The 20331-nt window shown below is 41.4% G+C and overlaps 1 protein-coding gene across 8 annotated transcripts in view; it reads left to right on the top strand.

The window, feature by feature from the left end:
* Positions 1-20331, top strand: part of dlg3 (discs, large homolog 3 (Drosophila)) — a 358637-nt gene that overhangs the window by 177270 nt on the left and 161036 nt on the right. For all 8 annotated transcript variants that reach the window (XM_078412470.1, XM_078412469.1, XM_078412468.1 and 5 more), the window contains 4 exons: positions 2769-2822; positions 13177-13227; positions 17468-17592; positions 19339-19508. In XM_078412470.1, coding sequence (XP_078268596.1) covers positions 2769-2822; positions 13177-13227; positions 17468-17592; positions 19339-19508 — 400 coding nt within the window. The remainder of the gene's footprint in view (positions 1-2768; positions 2823-13176; positions 13228-17467; positions 17593-19338; positions 19509-20331) is intronic.

Raw genomic sequence — 20331 nt, 5'->3', positions numbered from 1 at the left:
GGACACGAAGCTGAGGAACTCCTGCAGAGATGTTCTGTGGCTGAGATGACTATGATTAACCCCCCTCCCCCATTTATCAACATGATCACAATGATTCCAGATGAAATGTGTGGGAAGGAACTGCAGGTGCTGGTTTAAACCAAAGATAGACACAAAATGCTGGAGAAACTCAGCGGGACAGGCAGCATCTCTGGAGAGACGGAATGGGTGACCTTTCAGGTCGAGACCCTCCTTCAGACTGACTTCCAAAAGGGTTTGGTTGGCATCTCAGCAATCTGCATGCTAATAAGGATCTGTCACTCAAGCTAACTGTGGGGCCCCTGTCAAGCATTCTGAGATCTTTTTGTTATAGTTTTAGAGATATTGTGTGGAATCAGGCCTTTCAGCCCACGGATCCCCCGTATACTAGTTCTATATTATCCCAGTTTTGCCCACTAGGGACAATTTACAGAAGACAATTAACCTTCAATCCAGCACGTCCTTGGAATGTGGGAGGAAACCTAAGCATCTGGAGGAAACTTCACATGGTCACAGGGAGAACATACAAACTCCGTACAAACAGCACCCACAGTCAGGATCAAACTCAAGTCTCTGGTGCTGTAAGGCAGCAACTCAACTGCTGCACCACGGTGCACTGCTTGCTAGCTCCTGGAGTAGAAATCACTGTAAGAGAAAATCTTAGGAAGGTGGCATCAATTGTATACACAAATTATTCTTATGGTCCATTTAAATAACCTATTGAGAATAAGAAATGAAGGGTGCCATAGTGTTGTCTCCTGATGGAGGGCTTGCTTTTTGAGGGTTTTGAGCAGTTTGTTTAGATGCATATCAGATTGTGAGGGGTTTTCCTAATAAGGTTAATGCTGAGGGAATATTTCCCCTTGTGGGAAAATCAAACAAGGGGGCAGAGTTTCAAAGTTTTGATGATGCATTGAAGATAGAGATGAAGGATTTCATAAAGGATTGTGAATCTTTGGAATTCCATATCCCAAAAAGCCAAAGCTATTAAAGACAGCAACAAGCAAATCTTTAATCTACACGGGAGGCTAAGGTTATGAGGAACAGATTATGGATAATCGCTGGTCGGTATGGACTCAGTGGACAAAAGGGTCTGTTTTCGCACTATATCACTAAACTAAAAATTTTGTATTGGGGTACGATGCCAGCAAAAAAAATTATATATTTTCCCAGCAGAGTCCAAATGCATGGAATATTGGCCCACCATATCCACAACAACATCAAGCGCTTACTTCAATAGTCAATCAATAGTCGTTTATTTGTCACATACACATAAATGTGTAGTGAAATGAAACATTACCCGCAGTTGAACAATAAGACCAATAAGATTAATCAATAAAAATGCAATAACACATACAATCACAAACTAACACCAAACAAAAAGAAACATCCATCACTGTGAGTCTCCTCCAGTCCCTTCTCACTGTGATGGAAGGCCACAATGTCTTTTTCTCTTCCCCTGCCGTCTTCTCCCGCGGTCAGGCTGTTGGAGTTGCCACGTCGGGGCGGTCGGGGCTCCCGACATTGAAGCCCCCGCTGGGCGGTGAAAATCCCGCGGCCTACTCCAGGCCGCGCCGGACGGTGAAAGGTCCACGGCGGGCCGACCCAAGCCCCGCGATTAGGGGCGGGTGAACACGCTGCCTCTGCCGCTGCCGGAGGTCCCGATGTCGGCCCCCACCCAGGGGCCTGTGGGCTTCCGACGTCCACGCGGCCCGCGCCGGAGCCTCCGGAGACGAGTCGCAGCCGCTCCCGCAGCATCCGAAGGCGGCCAGCGCCGCAGGTGGTGAGTCCGGGCCGCGGGCTCTGTGAACCAGAGCCCCAGGTGGTCCCAGGTGCATGGCCGGTGGTAGGTGGAGCCCGCCGGTCCCAGGTGCATGGCCAATGGTAGGCCGCAACGGGAACGGAGACACGACACAGAAACAAAGGTCGCGTCTCCGTTCGGGAGAGACAATTTTACAGTTCCCGTTCCCCCCCACCCCCCCCCCCCAAACATAACATACAAACCCTACACCATATTAAAACTACAATTCAGACAAAAACAACAAAAAACACAAAAGACAGACGGACTGCAGGCAAGCCGCAGCTGCGACGGCAGCGCTGGGATTATACTGATCCCAGTTTAACTCTTGCTTCCCCATTAGATTCTGCCTACCACACTGACTTTCCTGTCATCCATTTGCACGAAGAACAGTTTACAGTAGCCAATTAACCTAACAACCAACATGCTTTTTGGCACATGGAAGGAAACTGGAGGATCAAGCGGAATCCCAGGTGGTCACAGGGACAATATGCATATTTCGCATGACTGCACTCAAGGTCATCACATGTGGAGCTGTGAGGCAGCTGCACTAACTGCTGCACCATTGTGTCACCCATCAGTTTCAACTTCCACGTGCTGGACATCAAGGAAAAGTAAAATTTAGCTATTTAAGTTTTAGTTTTCAAATATGGGATGCAAATTTGTTAAAAGATTTTGTTGGAGTGATTCATTGTTAGTGTGTGAAAGTTGAATCTGCTAGTCTGTTGACAGATATTTCCCACACTTCTCTACACCTGATTGCTTGTCCGTGCTTGAAAGTGACACTGGTTAGGTTGGTGTGTCTCATTGGTGTTAGGTTACACTCTCTTCTGCTGCACATTTCAGCATTAAACACTCCACCAATGTCATTACTTTTTTAGATGGTTAGTTAGAGTGCTATAAACTGATAGTCAATTACGGTGGAGTCAAATTTTATTTTGTGTTTTTACAGGCAAACCCTCCTCCCATTATTGTGAATGCTGACTCCATGGATACTGGGCCTTATGTAAGTAGTTTGCCTTTATTGCCTTTATTGTTTAGAATTCACTGTGAACTGATGGAAATGGACTAACTACGCTTGAGAATGGTGAGGCTCAGTCAGTCATTTTCTTCACATTGTATTCACAATAAATTTTTTATGATGATGCACATATTGAATATCAGTTATATGGCTACATGATACTTGAGACATTGTGCCATTTTTACAACTGAAAGTGAATTTATGAACCAGTCAAGATAGCTAAGGGGTGTGCAATGCTCATCCTTACTGACAGGTCAAGTACATTTGAGGATTTGGAATACACAAATGCTTTGTGTGTAGGAATACCAGGAAATGGCTTTTTGCATTGTTTTTTATTATATGAATAGAGATTACTAACAGATGGCAGGTGGAAAAAGGTGTTCTGAAATTACAGGTCTATAATATACATGTAAGTAAGGAAAGCAATACTGCATATATTAGGTCAGTTTTCCATAATACAGGATCCAATTATTTCTTAAACAATTCCAGGTCTTTGCTGTATTTTTTCTCCCATACAAATAATAACATCCTGTATCAGTGCTAATTTTGCTTTTCACTAGTTTGACCTTTAAATTCTCTGTCAAGTTTAAAAGTTTTCCAGATTTATTTATAAAATGCAATTGATTATCTTTTTTTAACTTCTCTTCTCAGTTACCTCCAACAGACTGAAGAAAAGAGTCTGTCTGACTAACTCAATACTATGGCACTGAAACATTTTTAATTGATTAAGCTGAAACTTGTGAGTTTGAGTGGAACGGGTCGTTTACAAAATACTAACTCGACATTGTCTTCAATCAATTGCCTATCCATTTGCCGACAGAAACCTTAGGTCAAAAATGGATTTCCAAAAATCAGATATGCCTTTTTTTCCAGTAAGCCTTCCCAGAGATAGTGTAACTCCTACGGATCTAGGTGATTAGAAAAGAGCCTAGGACTCCAGAAAACGTACGCGGTTATAGCCCATTTTATTCTTGCACAAAATTATTTTCCACAATGGAATAAAATCTTCCCATTATCGCGATGGGAGCCTGTCTCTATCAGCAACCCAACAGGAGACAGGCTCTTATCATGATAAGAGGCTGTCTCAGCTGCGCATTCTGACCTCTGACAGACTGATGACTCAGCATTGAAGCATATACTCACAGTTGCTTCCTCCAACTGTAGAGTAATCTTACAGTCAAGTCAAGTCAATTTTATTTGTATAGCACAGTTAAAAACAACCCACGTTGACCAAAGTGCTGTACATCAGTTCAGGTACTAAGAACGAACATACAATGGCACACAAACATAACAGCACATACATAAACAGTTCACAGCGCCCCCTCAGAGGGCCTCAAACGCTAGGGAGTAGAAATAGGTTTTGAGTCTGGACTTAAAGGAGTCGATGGAGGGGGCAGTTCTGATGGGGAGAGGGATGCTGTTCCACAGTCTAGGAGCTGCAACCGCAAAAGCACGGTCACCTCTGAGCTGAAACCTAGACCACGGGATAATGAGTAGCCCCAAGTCGGCCGACCTGAGGGACCTGGAGATAGAGTGGTGGGTTAGAAGATTTTTGATATGGGGAGGGCAAGCCCGTTTAGGGCTTTGTATGTGAATAGGAGGAGCTTGAAGTTGATTCTGTACTGCACTGGGAGCCAGTGGAGAGAGGCCAGAATCGGGGTGATGTGGTCCTTTTACGGGTACCCGTCAGGAGTCTCGCTGCGGCGTTTTGGACCAATTGCAGGTGGGACAGGGATGATTGGCTGAGTGTATAGGGAGTTGCAGTAGTTTAGGCGGGAGGAAATGAATGCGTGGATGATTTTTTCAATGTCGTCAAATTGGAGGAATGGTTTGATTTTAGCTATGGTACGAAGCTGGAATAAGCTGGCTTTTACCACAGCGTTGACTTGCTTGTCAAACTTTAATGCAGAGTCAAATATCATGCCAAGGTTTTTGACATGCGGTTTGATTAGGGAGGATAGGCTTCCAAGGCTGCCTGTTATTGTTTTGATGCAGTCGGGGGGGTGGCGAATAGGATGACCTCATTACATGTACTATTATAATTTTCCTCGACAATGCAATAAATAGCATTCAGCATTTCCATTTCTAATCTTTACCAGAGCTATTTACTTCATAGACTTGCATTCTCATACAATATATATCCTACTCCTTAACATTTTAGGTACAGGGCCATCTTCACTGGCCTTTATCATAGCTATGGGCTTGGCCTTTGTTTACACCTCACAATAGTATCTTGGCTGGAATAGCCGCATTCTTTTAAGTGCCATCTTGCTACTGATGGATATTTAACATGACTCCCCTAAACAATTACTGAAACATATCAGATAGTTTTGCCTGATTTTCTCATTTCCAGTCCAATTGTTCCTATAACAAAAGTATAGAAAATGCGACTTAAACTGTTTTCTGTGGTATTTGTTGTATGTACCGAACATGGGAAAGCCTACTCGAGGTTTTCATTATGCTCTTATCTGAGTTTGTAATTCACCATGATTTCCTATATCTCTTCCCCTACCACCAGCATCAATATTGCCTTCCCCTTCATGTGTATAGCTATCTTTTTCCATTGTGTCCTCACCTCAGGTTTCAACAGTGTCGTCCACCCTCAGTAGCATTTCCTCTCATTCAATGCACAGGATAAACAGTTGGGTAGGTTTGCATCTCACAAGCTTGCCAATGCATCGGTCACAAACACAGTCAGCCATTTTCACTGCTCTACTTTAAGAACTCCATTTTCAATTGCCTTCACATTGCATCACAGTCCTGTTGCCTTCCCCCCCACTAAAACAAGTAGCATCAGAAACTTGATACCAATATAAATGTCTGTGGACCCTTTTGTATTTCTGCTTGCAAAGACAAATATCAGAGGTAGCATTATTAATAGATCACCCTTTATTGAAGGAAGTAAAGTCCATGGCAACTTCTGACAGAAAGCAGTTACACGGTACATTCATTTCTTACAGAAATGCTGATACCTATTATGACATATCTCCAGGACCTGTGTATTTATGAATTTTCTCAGAAGACAAGGTTTTCCTCTAGCCAACTTCATACATGGTGCTTGTTTGCTGTGGTTACACTGGCAACAGGTATAGAACAATTGCTTGTTCAAACCCCACTGGCGTGTGAATCATATCATTAACCTCAACATATTCAGTTCAGTGAGGTGAATGCTTTCCTGGGCCAAGGGTTACACATTTTGCACAAAACCACTCAAATACCACAAATCATTTTTAATCTGGAGAAAGTAATGTACTGAGATTTTTGTCTCTAAAAGTTTCTTTTTCCATCAGGTACAAGGCCGTAAGATCAGGAATTTATTCTTTTTTTTTCACATATTGCAATGTTTTGTATGCTATACAGTACTATCAAATTTAAGTGAAACGCTGATTGTGTAGGTTGTATGGGTTGCTATTTTTGGTCTGGATTCACCATGCATGTAATCTGCTCACGCATGAAGGTGCCTAAAAACAGGGTTCAACATAGGTTTGGACGTCACTCAGTTAAGTTCGATTTGCCAACCGTATGGGACTCTTAAGCAGATTCAGGTTTTCATAATGTTTCTTTCCCCACAAGTTAAAGGGATGCTGCCTTCCCTGCTCTGTCAACACAGAGTTTGAGGCCTAAATCCTTTTGCAGTGGATCTCTTTTTAATTTTAACAAGCTCCTCCAATCTAACATTGCTCAACACCCCTTCCTCCTCTCACCACAACCCCACACCCACCCCCCACAACCCCATGGTCACTTTTGAGCTCACCCAGCTTGTCCTTGTCATTTCTAACACCCCACATCTCCTCCCTCTCACAATAGCCCCTAATCTTCCCTCATCAACACCACAACTATTAATTGGTAGACCGGTCAATATATTCCAGTAGAGGAAAAAAGGCCTTTTTGCACACAAAGTACACATGACCAATTCTATTTCATATTTATATAATAGAATATTATAATGGAATATCAACTAAAGATGTGGCACCTGCACTAGTGTTACATTTGCCAACGGTTTAATGTTGCTCTTTAAGTGAAGAACAATTTCAAAGGTTCAAAGGTCAGTTTACTGTCACGTGTCCCAATTAAGGCACAGTGAAACTCGAATTACCATACAGCCATACTAAAAAAGCAACAAGACACACAAGGTATTTATTTCACAAAATGCTGGAGTAACTCAGCAGGTCAGGCAGCATCTCAGGAGAGAAGGAATGGGTGATGTTTCAGGTCGAGACCCTTCTTCAGACACAAGACACACAACTACATATAAGTTAACACAAACATCCACCACAGCAGATTCCCCACATTCCTCACTGTGATGGAAGGCAATAAAGTATTATCTTCTTCCTCTTTATTCTCCCGCGGTCGGGGCAATCAAAACATCTGCAGACGGGGTGATCGAAGGTCCCGCATCGGGGCGATCGAAGGTCCCGCGTCGGGGCGATCGAAGGTCCTGGGCTTGGAGCTCCTGAAGTCGGTCTCTGACCAGGGACCGTGAGCTCCACGAAGTTAAAGTCTAGGGCTAACTCAATTTCTAGGGCTAACTCAAGTTCTCCCATCTTACCCAGGTGGCAATTCCTGTTATTGATTGTGCTTTGTATAAAGAATTGCACACTCATCTGAGACACAGTTTTTATCAATTTATTTTCATACCCCTTATTCTACCGACGGCTTTTTTTGAAATACTGTCTCTTTCCACTTAACATCTCATGGACATTTGTGAGGTCCTGTCTTGTTCACTTTCTTCAAGACTGGGAATTTTGTGATCTTTTCTCATAACCTTCCTAGTCTTTGGAGATTAACCTAGTTACACTTCTCTGCACTTCTTCCAGGGATTAAAAAATCCTTTGTGCTTAAGTAACCAGAACTGAGATAATCAGAGTATCTGAACCAACCATTTCAGCACGACAGTTTCAGTGTTATGCACTGCTGAGCATTGCTTTGCTGATTGATACTATGCTTTAGTGCAGTAAGAATGTCCTCACATCAGACGCAGGGGGTTGAAGTCAATCACTATTCCACATGTCTGAGTGCGTAAACTACGTTACCTCAGCCAAGTACTATGTGAATGTGCCACTTCTACCTTCTAAAGGAGCTCCTATCACGATAGCAAACTTGCTGCTGGTTTGCTTGCGTTGGATTGGTGGCTTCAAAAAGATTTCATGGCCCGGACGTATTTCAGGATATTTCCTGAATATGAAAGGAGTTATTTAAATGAAAACACGAAGAACTGCAGATGATGGATTCTTGAGCAAAACGTAAAGTGCTAAAGGAACTCAGTGGGTCAGGTATCAACTATGGAGGGAGTGGAACTGTCCATTTCCTCCAAAGATACTGCGTGACTCGCTGAGTTCCTCCAGCACTTTGTTATCGCTCTATATAAATGAAAGTCTTTTATTTTGCAATATGACAGATTCCAAATCGATACCAACTTTTTCTAACACTTCGTAGGATCTTGATCCTAACTTCACCCAATTTTCATGTAATTCTAACTCTTTCATAATTTTGTTTTCATTTCCCCGGTAAGATTTTTGGGTGCTTCATTCCCAGCGGCCCTCAAAAATCATCAATAAACTTCAATACATTCAAAACTCCGCTGCCCGTCTACTCACACACACCTCGATCCGTGACCATATCACCCCCGTCCTTTATAAACTCCACTGGCTCCCCATCCCCCAGAGAATCCAGTACAAAATCCTCCTCATAACATACAAAGCCCTCCATAACCTGGCCCCATCCTACCTGACCGACCTCCTCCACAGGCACACTCCCACCTGCACCCTCCGCTCTGCCGCTGCCAATCTCCTATCCCCCCACATCCGGACCAAACTCAGATCCTGGGGGAACAGGGCTTTCTCCATCGCTGCTCCCACCCTATGGAACTCACTACCCCAAACCGTTAGAGACTCCTCCACACTCACCACATTCAAAACATCACTGAAGTCTCACCTGTTCAGTACTGCCTTCAACCACTGAAGGTCACCTCACCTTCTGTCTCCTTTCTCTGTTCATTTATTTATTTACTTATTTATCTATTTATTAATTTCCCTATGTTCTCAAAATCTCTGTAAAGCGTCTTTGAGTATATGAAAAGCGCTATATAAATAAAATGCATTATTATTATTATTATTATCATTCATTATATCCACCATTTTTGAAAATCCAACAGAAGTTAGGATGCCTCACAGTTCTGTAACTGTGTGTTTAACTGATATAGGATGCAAGTCGATACAATTTTTGTTAATCGTTTCTAGTTTACGCACATGAGCCTTTTTAGCAGAAGAAAAGGACTGTTAAGAATTTTGTAGTATCTTCTGACTATTTCAGTCATGATTGTGCTCTTGCTCATCAGAAGGTCAAGGTCACAAAAAATGTGAAACATTGATGTTTCAACCTGTAGTAGTCTCCTTGTGCTGTGGCTTACTTGATGGTGTTATTTAATTACTAGGTAGCCATCTGGGGTCACTGTTGGTGGCACCTTTGCCAACGCCAATATCTTGCAGGAAATCTTAGATTAGTCTCCTTCTGTCACTGCCAAGGGATGTGGGTATTATTAAGCAGTTATTATTCGTCCCTCCTTGACCATTAAGTGAGTGGCTGGTTAGGGCATTTCACAGGGCAATTAAAAGTCAACAACAATGGTGTGAGCCTGAGTCAGAAAGCACTAACCAACATTAGTTGGATTTGAGTTTAGGAGCAGGGAGGTTCTACTGCAGTTGTACAGGGCATTAGTGAGACCGCACCTGGAGTATTGTGTGCAGTTTTGGTCTCCTAATCTGAGGAAAGACGTTCTTGCCTTAGAGGGAGTACAGAGAAGGTTCACCAGATTGATCCCTGGGATGGCGGGACTTTCATATGAAGAAAGACTGGATAGACTAGGCTTGTACTCGCTGGAATTTAGAAGACTGAGGGGGGATCTTATAGAAACATATAAAATTCTTAAGGGGTTGGAGAGGCTAGATGCGGGAAGATTGTTCCCGATGTTGGGGGAGTCCAGAACCAGGGGTCACAGCTTAAGGATAAGGGGGAAGTCTTTTAGGACCGAGATGAGAAAACATTTCTTCACACAGAGAGTGGTGAGTCTGTGGAATTCTCTGCCACAGAAGGTAGTTGAGGCCAGTTCATTGGCTATATTTAAGAGGGAGTTAGATGTGGCCCTTGTGGCTAAAGGGATCAGGGGGTATGGGGAGAAGGCAGGTACAGGTTACTGAGCTGGATGATCAGCCATGATCATATTGAATGGCGGTGCAGGCTCGAAGGGCCGAATGGCCTACTCCTGCACCTATTTTCTATGTTTCTATGTTTCTATTAGGTATTCTCCCTTGCAGGACATTAGTGAATCAGATAAGTTTTTACAACGATCCTGTGGTTTTACAGTCACTACATGCGATACCAGCATTTCTATCAATTACAACAAACCCGTGTTGTAACAGACTTCTTTATAATGGTTTTCAATTATATTGGACTGTCCTACCAACAACTGCCCCCACGCCACTCCGGCTGCTTGCAGCGCCGGGTGCCTCCACACCACCTCCCCAGCCGGGCATTCTGCCACCACCGCCGGCCCACGCTGTTTCCTCGGTCGCTTCCAGGCCACGCCTGCCGCTCCCACCATCACCCTCGACCCTTACCTGCACTCTGGCTGCCTGTGGACCATGACCATTGAATCCGCCGATCCTCGCTTCTCCCCTGGCCGCTAACAGACCAGGGTGGTCAACTCACCTGGAATCCAGGCCCAGTTCCGGATTGAGAGTCGGAAGAAGGGTCTTGACCCAAAACATTACATAGAAATATAAAAACATAGAAAATAGGTGCAAGAGTAGGCCATTTAGCCCTTCGAGCCAGCACCTCCATTCTATATAATCATGGCTGATCATCCAAAATTAGTACCCCATTTTGGCTTTTCCCCCATATCCCTTGATTCCCTTAGCCCTAAGAGCTAAATCTAACTCTCTCTTGAAAACATCCAGTGAATTGGCCTCCACTGCCTTCTGTGGCAGAGAATTCCACAGATTCACAATTCCCTGGGTGAAAAAGTTTTTTCTCATCTCAGTCCTAAACCCCTTATTCTTAAACTGTGACCCCTGGTTCTAGACTCCCCCAACATCAGGAACATTTTTCCTGCATCTAGCCTGTCCAATCCTTTAAGAATTTTGTATGTTTCTGTAAGATCCCCTCTCATCCTTCTAAATTCCAGCAAATACAAGCCTAGTCGACCCATTCTTTCATCATACGTCAGTCCTGCCATCCCGGGAGTTAGCCTGGTGAACCTACGCTGCACTCCTTCAATAGCAATAATGTCCTTCCTCAAATTAGGAGACCAAAAATGCACACAATACTCCAGGTGGGGTCTCACCAGGGCCCTGTACAACTGCAGTAAGACCTCCTTGCTTCTAAACTCAAATCCTCTTGCAATGAAGGCCAGCATGTCATTCGTTTTCTTCACTGCCTGCTGTACCTGTATGCTTACTTTCAGTGACTGGCATGCTTACTTTCAGTGACTGGCATGCTTACTTTCAGTGATTGATTACCTATCCATGTTCTCCAGAGATGCTGCCTGACATGCTGAGTTACTTCAGCACTTTGTGTCCTTTTGTGTAACCAGCAACTGCAATTGTTTTTTTCCCCACTACATATACAATGAAAATACCTTAGTCTCGGTTATAGCGGACAATCGACAATAACAGACACCACATGCCCCACCTCCCCCAAGATCTGTGATAACGAGGGTTTACAGTACTTGCTTTCATTTAAATTCACTGGCAGTCCTGGTGGAATACAAACATGTCTCCAGGTAAAAGTCCAGTTACATGACTATTATACAATGATACTATACTTATACATTTGTCTTATTTTGAATAATTATACCTCTACAGAGAAGTAAGAAAATTTGGCGTTATCACATTATCATATTTCACATTAATTTTGGACTTGCAATGATCAACTCCCAAGCAGAATTGATAATGTAGGGCATTGTATAAATCAAGAAATAAGCATTGAGGTACTTAAATAATTACAGAAGATTTTAATCTACATATAGATTACACAAAGCAAATTAGTAATAATAATGTAATAAATTAATTCATAGGATGAGATTGTTCCTAGATTAATATGTTGAGGAACCAACAAGCTAATTTTGTGTGATAATAAAAGGTTTGTTAATAATCCAGAGGTTAAGAGGCCTTTTGGGAAACATGGCCATCACATGATAGAATTTTAATGAAAATAATTTAGTTTAGAGATACAGCGTGGAAACAGGCCCTTTGTCCCACCGAGTCTGCGCTGACCAGCGATTAACTTACACTAGCATAACCTGCAAACTAGTGACAATTTACAATCTTTACCAAAGCCAATTAACCTACAAACTTGTACTTTTTTTGCAGTGTGGGAGCACAATGCACACGATCACTGGGAAAACATACAGACATAGTGTCTGAATAGTGCACCAGTGCATAGTGCAAGTGTAGACAGCATCCGTAGTCAGGATCGAACGTGGGTCTCTGGCACTGTAAGGCAGCAACTCTACTGCTGTGCCACCATACCAATATGAAACTACTGTTTTAAATCGAAACAAAGCCTACTATATTGGTATAAGATATAGCTTTGCCATGGTTGTCTGGAAAATATGTTTAAAAGTTTGATAGTAAACAATGGCTAACATTTAAAGAATTAATCCAATAGATTATGAATAAATATTATTCCTTTTTAGGCACAAAAAAAAGCAGAAGTGATCCTGCTCTGGGGAACAAAATAAGTTAAAGATCAACAACTCTTATCAGCTATAAGAAAAGGTTGATCTCATTGATATTTACAATATTCTTGCAGGACTGGAAAGGGTAGACGCATGGATAATATTTATCATGGCTAGGCTATTTTGCAGCTGAGTTCATTTTCTTAAAGTAAATGGTTGGCTGTACAGAATGGCAATAAGCAAAAGCAAGTGAATCCTTGCAATTGTTTTTGCAAGAAGGCTTTGGAGACTCAGTCACTGAACATATTCAAGGCAGAGATAATAGGTTTTGTTTAGGTATTAAGGAACTCAAGGAATATTGCTGGTGCAGGAAAGTTGCATTGAACTAAAAGATCTGTTACGAGGCTATTGAAAGAGGGACAGATACCAGAGGCCAAATGGCCTATTGGTGCTTCTCCTTCTGATGTTATGTTCTAAAAAATACCATTGGAAGAATATCCACCCCCCAAATGATGGGCACCTATTTGGTGAATGCATATAGTTTTAAATATATTCTGATTTTTTTTTAGCAGACATTGGCTACTTGGTTCAAAAACTACATCCAGGAATGTGACTGACTGGTTGTTTGAAAGGTTGAAACTTATTTATTTATTTCCTTCCTAGGCTAATGGAAGCGATGGAATGTACAAATATGAAGAGATAATCCTGGAACGTGTGAGTAGTGTAATTTGGCTCTTCACGTGATTGGATAATAATAGTTGCACTTCTTTCACATGGGATTATAGTAGTGCTTTCTTATAGAGGTGTTTTTAATGCTGGCCATCTGGCAGAAATTTAACCCAATGGGCAGTTGAAGATGACCAGTTTACCTGCTACTTCTCAGCTATTCCCAGGTTCACCCTGCAAGCTTTTGCAGACAGATAACATCATTAAAACATCATTCCCACCATTTAGACAATAGACAATAGACAATAGGTGCAGGAGTAGGCCATTCAGCCCTTCGAGCCAGCACCGCCATTCAATGCGATCATGGCTGATCACTCTCAATCAGTACCCCGTTCCTGCCTTCTCCCCATACCCCCTCACTCCGCTATCCTTAAGAGCTCTATCCAGCTCTCTCTTGAAAGCATCCAACGAACTGGCCTCCACTGCCTTCTGAGGCAGAGAATTCCACACCTTCACCACTCTCTGACTGAAAAAGTTCTTCCTCATCTCCGTTCTAAATGGCCTACCCATTATTCTTAAACTGTGGCCCCTTGTTCTGGACTCCCCCAACATTGGGAACATGTTTCCTGCCTCTAATGTGTCCAATCCCCTAATTATCTTATATGTTTCAATAAGATCCCCCCTCATCCTTCTAAATTCCAGTGTATACAAGCCCAATCGCTCCAGCCTTTCAACATACGACAGTCCCGCCATTCCGGGAATTAACCTAGTGAACCTACGCTGCACGCCCTCCATAGCAAGAATATCCTTCCTCAAATTTGGAGACCAAAACTGCACACAGTACTCCAGGTGCGGTCCCACCAGGGCCCGGTACAACTGTAGAAGGACCTCTTTGCTCCTATACTCAACTCCTCTTGTTATGAAGGCCAACATTCCATTGACTTTCTTCACTGCCTGCTGTACCTGCATGCTTCCTTTCATTGACTGATGCACTAGGACACCCAGATCTCGTTGAACTCCCCCTCCTCCTAACTTGACACCATTCAGATAATAATCTGCCTTTCTATTCTTACTTCCAAAGTGAATAACCTCACACTTATCTACATTAAACTGCATCTGCCATGTATCCGCCCACTCACACAACCTGTCCAAGTCACCCTGCAGCCTTATTGCATCTTCCTCACAATTCACACTACCCCCCAGCTTAGTATCATCTGCAAATTTGCTAATGGTACTTTTAATCCCTTCGTCTAAGTCATTAATGTATATCGTAAATAGCTGTGAACCGGTAGACAGCCAGGAGCCGCCCAATCTCTGATGTCTGGCAGACACTCTGAAACCAAATGGAAATAGACCACGGCATATAAATGAATTCAAGGATGAAAATACAACAAAGTTCACGCCTCGATTGAAAGCAATCCTCCAGTTTTAGTCGCCCATTTACTGATTATTTGAAAAGTGTATTCCCACACATTGGACAAATATCCTGATTCAATTGTAATATTACAATTCATGGGATGAATGAAGAACAATGCTTTGCAGAGCTCTGCTCAGATGGATGATGCACAGGCAACTCTTTTGTCTCTAAATCTGTTTTGTTCATTAATGGTTCCCTTGTAAATGAAAGTACACAATCGTTAGGGCATAGTGATCACTAATGTGTGCCTTTATTGATAGATGGAAGCATATTTCTGACCCTTAGATATAATCAATATAGCCACACGCATTCATTTGCTGACCTATTGATTTTTGACAAGGGAAATAGATCCTCTAGTCTCCCCTTATTGTAGTCGCGAAAGAAATACTAATGGTCTAGTGGAGACTAGATCTATTGTTCAATTCCTAAATGCCAAACGTAGTGGCAAAGTAACTAAAACTGGACCCTTCAGCCAGCACTTAGTATTCAGAGGGTGTTCTCACCTGTGGGTATAAGATTAGATTTACAACCCTAACAATGCAAACTGAAACAGATTCTGCAGGAGGAATCACAGTGAATCTTTTAAAATTGGCTAAATGCCATGCTGCCTGGGAAGACTCACCTACAGAGATTAATGGATTATTTCCAAGAGCAAGAGGAAAGATGCATCTCAGGAATGGCTCTCACTTGTCAAATGCTCACATGTCAAGTGCTGCAGGTTGAAGAAACAGGGACATCACCAGCCCTCACAGTTATTATTGAATCTTTGCACTCATCCTTCCCATATATTTCCCATGGTTATTTTCTTTATGGCTCAACATTATATTTTTTATACACGTTTTCCCATTACCAGTAGGTTCACAGATTTAGTTTTCAATGCAAGCTTTCTTTTTCCATATCTTATTTGGCTTAGTAGTGATCCTTCATGATTAGTAAACCATTTGTCATTCAAATTTGGATTTCCAACGTTACAATAAAACTGCCATTAAAAAAGTAAAACATTTCAAACTGCAAAACAAAATATATTTGAAATATTATAATTTCCACAGTTGATCAGGTGAAATCAGAATTTTGTTCTCGAATCCACCACCCTTTGTGTGAAAAGGTTACCCCTCAGATTCCTATTAAATCTTTACCCCTTCACCTTAAACTGATGTCCTCTGGTCCTCGATTCACCTACTCTGGAAAAGAGACTGTGCATCTACCCGATCTATTCCTCTCATGATCTTATACACCTCTATAAGATCACCCCTCACCCTCCTGCGCTCCAAGGAATAGAGTCCCAGCTTACTCAACCTCTGCCTATAGCTCTAACCCTCTGGTCCTGGCAACATTCTCATCAGTATGATACACTGCTTTTCAGCTTATGAGGTTAGCACCTTTACCTGAGTATCATATTTTAACACTGAACCCAACTAAGGGACAGATCTACACCAGGAATTCCCCAGGCAAAGTTTATGGCTAGAGAAGGAAATAGATGTGTATTTTCTTTATTACATATGCACTGCTTCCATCTGTGGAAAATATGTCGTATTCCATCAGAGTTTAACCCCAATCCAGCAAAAAGATCCCAATTATGTTGAAAGAAATCTTGTAACTCGCTGTGTATAGTTGAAGTGAAGGTCCCCTAATTCACATTTAGAGGATATATAAAACATACAGCAACGCCATTTAGTAATCTAGAGCATCCAATAGGAATTTCAGGAAAATGTCTAACATTAAATATTGTGTATATATACTCTGCAACAGCAAGGTGCAGAAGTGGACTTGGAAAATGCATATTTTCTGGGTCCGTACCAAGAAAAATATATAAAAGAGCTGATATTAGAGCATTTTGTTATAATGTAACCCCAATGCTACATTGCAACTGAAAATTATCTTGAATCTGATGCTTAGCAATCCTTGAATCAAAATAATTCATCTCAAAGTCATCTCATATACATGCGAAGTGACTGGCTTCAATGTGGTCACAAACTTAAAAGTTACAGTTGGCATTTATCCTAACCTAGTTCACTTCAAACTGCATTTCCTTGATCTCTGTGCTGTTGCTTTATATAGTAGCTTCAGTGTTGACTCAACAAGTCAGGGCTCAGCAGGTATCGTGCTCAGGTACCCCTTTTGCTAATTGTTGCAAAGAGCACCTTCAGGGCACACAGAAGCTTTACAATAACAGATTACAGGATTACACATTCTTCGGTTTATGCTGCATGCCAAAGACATTCATTTATATTTATGAACAACGAACTGAGAACAATTTAAGTATTTTTTTTACCCATTTGCTGTTTTTATTCTAGAGATGGTTTATATTAAATGATGTTCCAGGTATGAGCTAATTCAAAAGAAACCAAATGCCATCAAAGTAATTAATTTGTAGGTTTGAGAATCTTTGTACGGAGATATCCTTTTCTAACAGATATTTGGTAAACCCAAGTGTCCAGTGAGTATAAATGTTTCTGACTTAGTATGAGTGTATACAATAATGGTGGAATGAACGTACCATAGGATTATGGGGAATAAGTATTTGCACACATGTATGAATTGGCAATAATAAATTATGGTGTGGGACACCGCCTTCCAATACGCAATCAAGGTGTGGGCCACAATGTAATAAAGGATAACCAATATTGTCAGTCCTTGTTTAATAGGGCAGAACACTCCACTAATCTTCAGTCACTGGAACTGGATCATAAAAAAATTATAGGAAACCTTGAGCTTCACTGTGATGCTATGAATTGAATCCTGAGCCTCAGCTGGCCTTAGTAACCAGGACTTGAATTTGATTTTAACTGAGTGATGTTGTTCTGTTGCCAGTTGATTGATTTATTGAGTTTTGGTTGAAATCAACAATTGATAAATTCTGTCCTTTTGCAGGGTAATTCAGGCCTGGGGTTTAGCATTGCTGGGGGAATCGACAATCCCCATATTCCAGATGATCCAGGGATTTTTATTACCAAAATTATCCCTGGTGGGGCCGCTGCTATGGATGGACGACTTGGGTAACGAATTAGTAACTTTCAAAAAAGCATTGTTCAAGTATATTTATTGTTGAATAAGATACCACACCGGCTGCTGCATTGTGAGGTACCTCCACTGTTGGTGGCTGGCTTTCTGTATTTCTGTATTGCCCCTTTGTTAAGCAGGTTAATTGGTAGTGACAATTGAAGCTGGGTGTTGAATATAGTAGGGTTCAATCATAATGTTCATTGGCATCTGAGGATGACCCAGCTAAAGTAATAGCGCAGACAAATACTATAGCTTGCCAGAACTGAAAAGAATCAGAGTGGAGAACATCTCCATATGCTTTGACAGTTACTGCATTGGAGTTGATTTACTTCCATTATTTGAGTCCTTCCGCTTTCAGTGTGCACTTTAACTTCAGTTCTCTTTCATGCTATATTGGAGTTTCTTTTTTGCCAGATAATTACTATATAAATTTCTCTTTTCATCTTTGTTGATGAGAGTTAGAAACGTTTTGAATTGTTGAAATAAGGCATGTGCTTTCTGATGTCTTCTTTCTTTTGGGCGATTGTTGCAGCCTAACATAGTAAGCAATCTGACATTTCTATCTTTGTTGATTTGCGGGAACTGTTAACATTTATCAGCATCTCATTTATGGTTGCAATAAATATTTCTATTTAGTTCGAAAGTATGCTTTATTCATAAATGATATAGTAAATGCATTCAGGCCATGTCTTTCTATACATTAGTTGTCAAATCAATTCAATACATTCTCTTATAATGCATAAACAACACTGAGGTTTCCTTAAATGATACGCTCAATAGATTGTGGTCCCTCCCCCAGAGCCTTTACAGTTAAGTATAGGAATGTGTAACTACAACAGCCTTATGAAAACTGCATCGGTTTTTTTGTCAATAAGATACTGGAATCTTAAGTTTCCAGTCCTCTTACATTGTAAATCATTGTTTTGTCTTGTTAGAATCACAGTGGGAGATTTCTTTCCCCTTTGCACTGCCTGTGAATAAAGAAGAGAAGAGAGGAAACCTTTTGTTCCCAGTGATCAGTGTTTTGAGTACAGCGGTCCCACAGGAACAGTTTTGTTTTGACTTCTTTGGCCCATAAGCAAAACCATTGCCAGTTTTGCCTAGCACCAAAGTAGAGGCGCCAGTTCATGGAGCACCTGATTATCTGGACCCACAACAAGGAAGTGTACCCATATTTTTTACGTTCTTGATGTGAACAATATGAAATACACTAAGAACTCACAATCTTTGAGAAGCCTCTGAAAAAACATAATCTCTGAGAAGCCTGTGCACACTGTCATGTTTTGCCTAAATCTGGATCTATTTGTTGCACAAATTTAATCTTGATTATGTCCGTGTTTCTTCATTTTTATCACCTCAGCTTCATATATGCATTATGACTAACTTTGTAATTCTGCATTCTTGTCAAATAATTTCACAATTAATCCTTGATATTCATGATAGGCGAATCTGGACCACTCATGAGAAATAGAAAAAAATAAATCTTGGAGGGATTTACAAATCACAGTTGGGTCAGATAGCATCAGTTGAGGGAAATGGACAATCGATGTTTTGACTCTCAACCTGAAATGTTGAATGTCTATTTATTTCCACAGATGCTGCCTGACCAACTTAGTTCCTCCCGCAGTTTGTATTTTCCTCCAGATCCTGGCACCTGCAGTGTTTTGTGACTCCACTCATTGGAAATGTTTATTCTGTTTACTCAGAATCATATTATTGATTGCTGTTTGTACTTTCAGGGTCAATGACTGTGTACTACGAGTCAATGATGTGGATGTTTCTGAAGTGGTTCACAGTAAAGCAGTGGAGGCACTGAAAGACGCAGGGCCAGTAGTTCGACTATTAGTCCGCAGAAGGCAGCCAGCTACTGAGGCTGTGTTAGAAGTGAATCTTTTAAAAGGACCCAAAGGTAACATTCATATTGCTGAGTCCATCTGAAGAAGCTGATGTGATCAGTGGTTTTACAAATTTGTAAAGGAACAAAAATATGCTTTCACTGACTATTCATCTATCCGCAGAAACAAAGAAATGGCTTCTTGTTATTTTACTATAGTATAATCTCTAGAGAAATGTAATAACATTTCTTGAAAAGCTCCACTGATAGTACACTTTCAGAGTCTACTCTGTGATATTATGGTATTGGACTTCTTCCAAAATATTGCCAATGAATTTTGCACACATAACATAAATAGTAGCTCATCGTCCTGTGCTTCACTAGCACAAACAGCACCTGGGTTTTCATATTCTTAGTAACAAAAACATTCTCAGACCCATCTGCAACACCTGCATTTTCTCCAGACACAAGGCCAGGCAATCCAGTTTCTGTAATATACACTCCGTTACTTCCAGGTTGTACTGTACATTGCAGAAACAAGGAACTGCAGATGCTTATACCATAGATTTAGTTTAGCCCATTGTCACATGTACCGAGGTACAGTGAAAAGCTTTTGTTGCGTGCAACTAGTCAATGGAAAGACAATACATGATTACCATCGAGCCATTTCCAGCATAAAAATACATGATAAGGAAATAACGTTTAGTGCAAGGTAAAGCCAGTAACATCCAATCATAGATAGTCCAAGGGTCACCAATAAGGTAGATAGTAGTTCAGGGCTGCTCTCTGGTTATGGTTGATTCAGTTGCCTGATAACAGCTCCCTTTTTTCACTTTTATTTCTCTCCTTATCAACACCCTTTCGTCTACTTTACAACCTTTCATCACCCTTGTCTCCC

This window comes from Rhinoraja longicauda, chromosome 15 (assembly GCF_053455715.1).
Source record: "Rhinoraja longicauda isolate Sanriku21f chromosome 15, sRhiLon1.1, whole genome shotgun sequence".
NCBI lineage: Eukaryota > Metazoa > Chordata > Chondrichthyes > Rajiformes > Arhynchobatidae > Rhinoraja > Rhinoraja longicauda.
The sequence above is the reverse complement of the archived record's forward strand: the minus strand, read 5'-3'. Positions and strand labels throughout refer to the sequence as shown.